At 31.7% G+C, this 8,903-nt stretch overlaps 1 protein-coding gene across 1 annotated transcript; it reads right to left on the bottom strand.

Moving 5' to 3' along the window:
- Positions 1-8,113: 8,113 nt before the first annotated feature.
- LOC108916632 (MICOS complex subunit Mic10-like) lies at positions 8,114-8,776 on the bottom strand. The gene is made up of 2 exons (XM_018722928.1): positions 8,521-8,776; positions 8,114-8,404 (listed from the first exon to the last, which is right to left on the bottom strand). The coding sequence occupies exons 1-2, from the start codon at positions 8,597-8,599 to the stop codon at positions 8,229-8,231; spliced, it is 255 nt and encodes an 84-aa protein (XP_018578444.1). The 5' UTR covers positions 8,600-8,776; the 3' UTR covers positions 8,114-8,228.
- Between the last annotated feature and the right edge of the window lie 127 nt (positions 8,777-8,903).

The raw sequence follows: 8,903 nt of genomic DNA, 5'->3' as shown, positions 1-8,903 counted from the left end.
CCGTAGTTGTGAAAAAACCTAATTCAGGGAGAAGTTATTTATTAACTCCCGAACAGGAAGAAATTATCTTAAATTTAATTGAAGAAAATCCCGAAATAAGCATAAGACGCGCGTCATCTCAACTTGAGATTCCCAGAACAAGAATACACCGCTTTATCAAACGACAACTGTTGAAACCTTTTCACTTTCAAAAGGCCCAGGAACTTAAAGTAGAAGATTTGCCACGAAGAAGAAATTTTAGCTTATGGGCTCTTCAACGTTACAACTTAAATCCGGGATTTATACGAAATTTTTTCTTTACCGATGAGGCGAGCTTTACAAAAGATGGCCTAATAAATTTGCACAATCTTCATTATTGGGCTATGGCAAATCCATTTGTCTTAAGGCAGACTCGTTCGCAAGAAAAATTTTCAATTAATTGCTGGGCTGGAATTGTTGGAGATTGTATCATCGGTCCATATTTATTGCCTCCACGATTAAATGTTGAAAGTTACCTTAATCTTTTGGAGCATGAACTACCGTTTCTTATGGAAGATGTTCCTCTCGGTATTAGACGCAATTTGTTCTTTATGCACGATGGTTGCACCGGCCCCTTTTTGTCTCCCGCTGCTGTCGTGGTTGGGATGGGAATTCGTCGTAGGTTATCGTAAAAATGAAGTTTCGTTTTCAGAATTTGTTTATTAGGTCGCACATAACTCCAAAACTCAACACTGGTACAGAGATTAGTAAAAAGAAAAAACAAACTATACAAAACTTATCGCTAACTAAACTTTTACACCTCAGTGAGTATCGTTAACCTCTTTACTCCCCCTCCTCTTCTTCTTCTTCCTCTTCTTTTTCTTTGTCTCTGTTATGGCCTGTTACATGGTGCCCCACCACATCGGGGGCCACTTCGTAACTGAGTGGCTGAATGAAAATTTTCAAGGGCGATGGATTTAGCCATTTTTTCGAAAAACGCTGCTTTTTTCGAAAAAATTTTAAGACAAAAAGTTTTTAAATTCTCTGGAGTTTCTAAGGGGCTACTATTTTTTTCAAAAATTAAATATGCAACTAAAGTTCGGTGGCCCCAAAAGCAAGGGGGCCCCCGAAAAAGTGTCTTGTGGGGGCCCCTTGCCAAAAAGCTTATCAGCATCGCATTCTACATGTCATAAAATCCCTGTGTACCAAATTTGGTGATTTTTGTGCGATAGAGCTCTGAGATATAAAAAAATTAAATTTTTAGGGGCTTGTTTCAGGGGGCTATATCTCCGAAAGGGGGCCGCACTTATCAAAAATAAAAAAAAAGGATCCCTTAAATTTCTCTTAAGAATTTCTGACCAAATTTTGTTGCATTTATTTCGGGACACCCTGTATAAATCCGTTGTTTGTTCGTTTAAAAATGAATCATCATTATTTTCTATTTGAGTTTTATCTTGACTAGAGAGAAATATGTAATGGACAATGACTTGAAAAGGTAGACATGTCCTAAAGGAAGACAATTTAGTTTCAGTTTATAATGTAGATTTTTGTTTCTAGGTAATTTCCTCGTATGTATTTATTATTCATTGTAAATATCTTTTCATTATAGTATAAAATCAATTATCCGGATCTAAATAATCCGTGTCTCTTTATTATCCGAACCTTTTCTTTTATGAAAGCATTGTTGTGAAGTAGGTAGATGATAATCAGTCAATCACAGAGAGAAGGGCCGAATTATCTGTATACATTTTGTAATATGCCGAGTTATTTTCAAAAAAATACAGGTGTGTGCATGGACGATTGGAAAATGGGTTGATGACAATCTCCTGATCACAAAAGTCCACATACACCGATTTTATGGAAAATTGACTACTTTAACATGTGTTCAGATATACAGGGTGTCGCCCTTAAATGTGATACAAGCCTGTAGGTTCTTTACTTTTTGACCGATTTCAATTTTTTTTTCTTAATGTAGAATAAAAAAATATCTAACTGTAATGCTGCTGTTTTTATTAATGCAATTCACGGCCAACTAGGACCCTTTTTTTTGATGTCAAGACAGCTAATTGGTATTAGTAATTTTTTTCCCAAAAAACAAATTACATATTCTCATTCAGCATCCCTTAAAATGTCTTGTCACAAAGTTTCATCAAATTCGATATCTTCAGATGACTAGTTGGACCTGTATTGCATTAATAAAAAACAGCAGTATCACACTCGGATAGTTTTTTTTAAACTACATTTCATAAAAAAAAATTTTTAAACGCGACATCATGGAATGCTCGCCAGAAGATGAAACTTGGTGGTAAGACGTTTTAATGGGTGCTGAATAAATATATGTAATGTTTTTTGAAAAAAAAAAATCGCTAATACCAATCAGCTGTTTTGATGTCAAGAAAACGTGTCCTAGTTAGCCATGAATTGCATTAATAAAAACAGCAGTGTCACAGTTAGAGTTTTTTTTACCCCACATTCCAAAATAAAAATTTTTGAAATCGGCCAAAAAATAAAGAAGTTACAGGCTTGTATCACATTTAAGCGCGACATCCTGTATACATACTTACAAATTTATCGATTTTGTAATCGTTCATCAGCATTGTTGTCTTGGTTGTGCCTATCGTACTAAACTACATGTATTTATTATGTACATTAGTTTTTTACATTCTAGAAAGTTTAAATATTGTTTGAATATTATATAGAACAGATGATATTTAATTTAAATTGTGTTTATGAATCTTTGAACAACATAATAGAAAATCTTAAATGAAATAAAATACTTCAAATATGATTGTATTACATAATTCTGTTATCTGGATTTTCGATTGTTCGCTGTTGGTCCCACCTAGTCCAGATAATCGGGTTTATACTCTATTAATAATCTACTAACTACATTTTTTGTGTGTTAACAATCCATTTGCTTACATTATTCAAAATGTTTTATTTTATTGCAATATTTTCATGTAGGTCATTTAAGATTTTTGTTATTAATTCTAATCTTTAAGGTTTACTAATTATATTTATTTAATATAAATTAATGAGATCTGTTGAATCAACCAATGTTAAATATCTCCAAAATTTATTAGTACTTGCCCTGCTTTTATAAATTATCCTTTCATGGCATAGCATATACAAGATGTCCCAATATTCTGCATACATGGAACTGCTTCACGTCGGATGTTTTAACTAAATTTAACCTTTGTTCAAAGTGGCTTTGTTTAGCCACCAGAAGGCCTCAAAACTGGCAAAAGTTTTAATTCTTTCTAAACAATTAAAACTCTACGTAAATTTAAATGACATTTTAAATACTAGTGTTACTAGCACCGTTTTAAGATTGCCATTATGTCACGAATGTGTCCTAATATCAAAGACAGTCGTTGCGAACGTGAATTCATTATTAAACGCGCTAAAAAGAGATACAATGATGATATAAATGTCTTCATAGTCTCAATCTATCACAGACAACCGTTCCAATATTTTATGTGTATTAGAGTGAAAGAAAATGGAGGACGTTTGTTGGGTATTAATTTTAGACTGTAGTTTGACTAGCACATTTAAAACAAAACAGAACTGACACTCAGATTAAAAATTTGACAGTTGTTTGCCTGTACTCGCATTCTTCAACTGGGCACCTTTACGTTTAGTCCGACCAGACCTGTATATCGGTATGGCTAAATAAATATGGGAACAAGTTTTTCAAATATTTCAATGCCGAGTTGCTGCGTAGTGACCGCGCCTGGTACATACTATCAACTTCTTGGTTCTTCAATTGATATCGGAAAGACTATACCAAATCTCGAATCAAAATTTAAAAAAAATGTAGGACTGGAAGTAACTATTTGTGTTAATGAAAGGCATCCGATTGTTGTGGGAATTGGTTAATTGATGGTTTCGTTGTCACTAACTGAAATCTAGAAACAATACATTTTTAGAAAACAATTGCTGACCGAAAGTGAATACTAGAGTTACAAAAAATATTTAATTTTTGGAGATATCACTAAATTAACAGTTTCGAAGTATCTTACAAAAATTTTGAGAAAACAAAATGATCAACGGAACTAAATATTTGGGTTACAAAGAGCATCCGATTTCTGTGAAAATCTCACTTATAAAAATCTCGAAATAGAAAATTCCCGGGAATACAAAACAGCGAGCCAGAAGTGATTATTTGCATTATGAAAATTGTGACTTGTGGAAATCGGTAAATAAAGTAATTTTTTCAATCAATTAATGGCATCATTGTGAATCAAAAAAGATTCAGGTAATTTTTTTGAATTCTTTGAATCTTGATTTGGGCATCAAACTTGACTGAAATTCAGCTTGAATTATTTCGAAAATATCCTGGTAAGAGCATTGGTATAATCCACGGTTCGTAAACCAAAACAAAAGTGAAATCAATAACATATGAACACTATTTGTGAAATATACAGGGTGTCCCGAAATTCATGCAACAAAATTTAGTCATAGATTTTTAAGACAAATTTAGGGGACCTGTATTTTTTCTTGCACTTTTCTGGCACCATCTTTCGGAGTTACAGCCCCCTGAAATCTGCCCCTAAGAAGTCTTTTTTATATCTCAAAACCATGTTGTACGAGAATCACTAAATTTGGTACACAGGGGTTTTATGACGTGTGGAATCTCACAGTGCTACGCTTTTTGGCGAGAAACCCCCTTAAGACACTTTTTCGTGGCTCTCCTTGTCTTTGGAACCAGAAAAAATTGGTCGCAAATTTGATTTTTTTTTTAAATTATTAGAAAGCCATTAAATTTTTTTTCTAGTGGACTGATAATTTTTAAGAAATTTAAATATGCAACCAAATTTTTTTGGCTTCAAAGACAAGGGGGCTCACGAAAAATTGTTTTAAAAGAAAAGATTATTCTTAGGGGCGGACCTCAGGGGGCTGCAACTCCGAAAGAGGGGGCCACTTGGCAAAAATAAAAAATCGGGTCCCCTAAATTTGTCTTAAGAATCTGTGACCAAATTTTGTTGCATGAACTTCGGGACACCCTGTATAAGATCAATGTATTTTATAGAATCAGAAAAGTGGGTTAAAATTTTTTCAATGTCTTTTTATACTGATTTATTCATTTATGTATTACGCATGTAAAAATTCATTCCTATATTTATTCATTTTATTGATTTATACGTTGAATTCCATCATTAATAATAATAATAATAAAATGATGAAAATTTTATTATAAAGTCATAAAAAAACTGGAATATAATGGAATATAATAAACTTAATTATTAAATGAGCTCTGAACACCCGTTACATGGCATACGAGTCGCTAAGAACAGGTCACCATCATACTTTTCTCAAATTATCAAATTGACATTCTCTCTGGAAATGCATACATAAACCCTCTTTAGAACACACAATACAAAACTATTCCTACGATATTTTCATATGAAAATATTTTCAAGATTATCATCCATTGAACCGTTTTCAATTCGGCAGCTGAAATAGACGATATTTAAAATATTTTTGAGCACGAAATCACTTCACACCTCACTAGTGTGCAAAAGGTCTAGTTTTTCTAGCTACTGGAAAAAAAATATATTTTTTTTTGGTTTTTGCTGAATTTTCATGCAATGTAGCCCACTGTGCACCTGTTCAATTTTAATTATTTTATGAGAAAGGTTGGATCCTTTGTCAAATTTTTTCTCGTAAACTTTTTGGATTCCTACCGTTGGTGAATACTAATAAAATAATTATTTACTTAAAAACCGTAGGAATATAAAAATTTAGAAGAGAGAAAGAAGTTGTAAAATCAAATAAGAACTGAAAATGTAAGGTCACTTACAAAAAAATAGCATATTTGAATTTTTGTCCAATTCAGTCTGTACCACAAACAAAAGTGGCATACCAAATTGCATTTAAATCGACATTTTAGAGCTATTTTGAAGAAACTAAAACTTTTTCCATCTTGGATACCTCCTTGTGGTTAAGTAAGTAACTTTGTATGGAAGAAAATTTAGTTATTTTGTCTTATTTTATACCCAGGAAATCCATGAACACGGAATATTGGGAACATTTTCTGATGAGAAATTTATTATAAGGAGCATATCCAATTACTGCTGTTACTATCATTAAATAGTAATTAAAAAATGTTACGGAATAAATATTTAAGAAACGTTACTCTTTGTAATGTCATATATTTAACAATATTCACATTGCATTGAAAAATATAGTGAAGATTGAAAATACATGAAAATATAGAATATCCAAAGCCAAAGATGTGGTTGTCCTATACTTACATGGATTTAACTTGTGTTATTGATTTGAGTGTACTTTATCAGTAATTTGTAATTATCTAGCAGCTAATATTTATAGCCAGTCGTTTCATCTTGAACATATTCGAATTTATTTTTAATTTAGAGCAGTTTCTAACTTTTAACAGTTAAACAAACATTAAAATTTTTAGAATAGCAATTTGTACTCGAAAACTTGTTATAAATCTACTTCTTTTTCTAGTCAAATACTTAGGTTAATTTTATATAGAACGTAATATGTAGATATAAATTATTAATGGGTATTTCTGATTTGAACTTTTCAATAAAAAGGATTGTTGGTGATACATCTTTTCATTTTGATGGAAAAAATAAAGCCGATAATATAAATATTTCAAAAGGAATTTTTTATATTTTTCTGATTTTGGTCATTTTTGTAAACCTCTATTTAAGATTGGCTGTCTCATTTATAGTTTTGTAAAATCATGTAGTTTTAATTTATATGTGCCATATCTTAGATGTGTAGAAATTATATTTTAAATGGTTTCTCTAATTGCTTTGTATTTTCACATTGTTTTGAATATTTAAAATATATACTTTTTCCTTGAAATAGTTTTTAATATCAGCATAGTTTGGATAAAAAAGCATGAAATAATAATATCTACCCCTCATTCTAATCGCAAGGAAACCAAAATATACATAGTATATACTCGACATACCCCTCTTTAACATTTATATGGATATATGGGTTATCTGATAAATGTCATATTTGACATTCACATAAAAAGACATAGTTAATCCAAATCGAGCAGTTGCTTTGTTGCCAGACTGCCACTTTTCCAGATGTAGCAGGAAAGTTAAATTTTGTTTATATGTTCCCTGTATATTTTTATTTATTTGAGCATAACTTTTTCTTCTAATTACAGTGTTATTATCCAACATCAGGGATCTGATTCAAACTTGATACATGATATAAGGGCATGGGAACTAATAAAAATCATCCCCAAAACATTTTATTCCCGACATCGGTGGCATTTTAGTATATGCAACTTTTTTGAAAATTTTTTGTTTGTCCAGGGATTTTTCAATGAAAACGCTAATTTCTGAATTATCTATAGTGGTTTAAGGCTTTCACAGCCCGTGCTGATATTTAAAGTACTATGGTTTTTCGAGTTATGCCGTGGCCTATGTTCTAATCTCCACCACTTACAGAATTACATTGTAAGTTGTCAGCTTTAGCCAGAAATCTTTGAATTGTTTCGTCATTCTTGGGCTAGGCTGTGTAAGGGTCGAGGCGGGGTCTTAAGCCTGTCCTAATGTTCATTTTCTTGTCGAGTCTAAAGCCGCAAGGAATGGAACTGCTTCAAAGACAATGATGGTCCGCTGAAACTTTCCATGGTGGTCTATGTAACCTGGCCGCATTGAAAGCTTCTAAACGTTTTGCCATTCTTAATAGCTGACATCTTCAGTGGTAACTCAGATGCAAATACTTCAGCTCACTCACAGCGAAGAGTATTGATTGAACAACTCGCTATGTGATATTGTTTCGGAGGATATTTAATAATTTGAACGTTTTATGGAAAGTTATACATCAGAAGGTAACTTGAAATGGGATATTCTTGAAAACGTCTTTCCAAATCCTGTTCCAACTATTATTATGTAGTAAGAGAGGTACTTACCAAGTAGGTATATATTACACCTAATGCACTAGAGGACAAAGACTATTGAATATACATATATCTAAATTTAAGCTTTTAAATATATTTTCATAGTTGGATATTATTACTGTTATTTACAGACTAGGTAATTAATAGCATTGTGACAATATTTTCATTTTAAGTAGGTAGAAAATGAAAATAGTTACTCATAAGTAGTACGATTTTATTAGTTACAATGCAAAATAAAATGTAAATGATACAACAAAATATGTAACAAATATTTAATTTAAATATTTACAACTACTCATTGATTTATAAAGGAAAATAAACCCACGATCACTTTAAAAGGCAGTATTCTAAATTAGTTAACTTAGAAGAGCTCCTACTTAGCATTTTTTTTATCCGCACTAGGATTACAACCCCGAAGTGTCTCATTAAGGTCTTTTTCACAGTTGGAATATGCCATTCCAATTCCGAATCCACCACCCATTAAAATTGGCCATCTTCTTCTTTTAAAAAATAAAACTGAAAATACTGTTCCTAACACGAGACCTCCTCCTAAAATTTGAATAATATAGGTTAAATCGATGACATAATCCTATTTCATTTTACGAGATGAGTATTCATAATATTCTGATGTAAATTTTTAACTTTTGCTGTACCAATGATCTTACCGAATTTAAGGAGGCCATCTGAGAAGCATTTGTCCCATTTTCGACCTAATTCTTCTTCGACATATACTTGCGTCGCCATCTTCTTTGGGTAGGTCGACAAGTGTTACAAAGTTTATTTTCAGATTTAAGAATTTTACCTGTTGTTAATAGATGCGTAAGTATTCTTAGGAATGATTGTAGGTTTTTAAGTTTTTTATATGATAAACATGGTAAAAATATATATTTTTATTTTAGATGCATTTTTATGTTCCCTTTGACGCCTGTCAGAGGCGGCAATATTTGAATTTTTTTAATGTCCATAGTTGTATCGAAAAAATTTTCAAGTTTCATCAGTAACTGAAATCTTTTCTTTTATTAAACTGTTTTTTAACTCGCGCCATTAT

The sequence above is a fragment of the Anoplophora glabripennis genome, unplaced genomic scaffold, assembly GCF_000390285.2.
Source record: "Anoplophora glabripennis isolate ALB-LARVAE unplaced genomic scaffold, Agla_2.0 scaffold1828, whole genome shotgun sequence".
Classification (NCBI taxonomy): Eukaryota; Metazoa; Arthropoda; class Insecta; order Coleoptera; family Cerambycidae; genus Anoplophora; species Anoplophora glabripennis.
This window is presented reverse-complemented; position numbering and strand designations above follow the sequence as displayed.

Excerpts from the sequence above, each read along its gene's own strand:
- LOC108916632 (XM_018722928.1), bottom strand. The coding sequence starts at position 8,599 with ATGGCGACGCAAGTATATGTCGAAGAAGAATTAGGTCGAAAATGGGAC. Across the intron at positions 8,405-8,520 it reads AGATGGCCTCCTTAAATTCG|GAGGAGGTCTCGTGTTAGGA; the intron begins GTAAGATCATTG and ends TTCAAATTTTAG.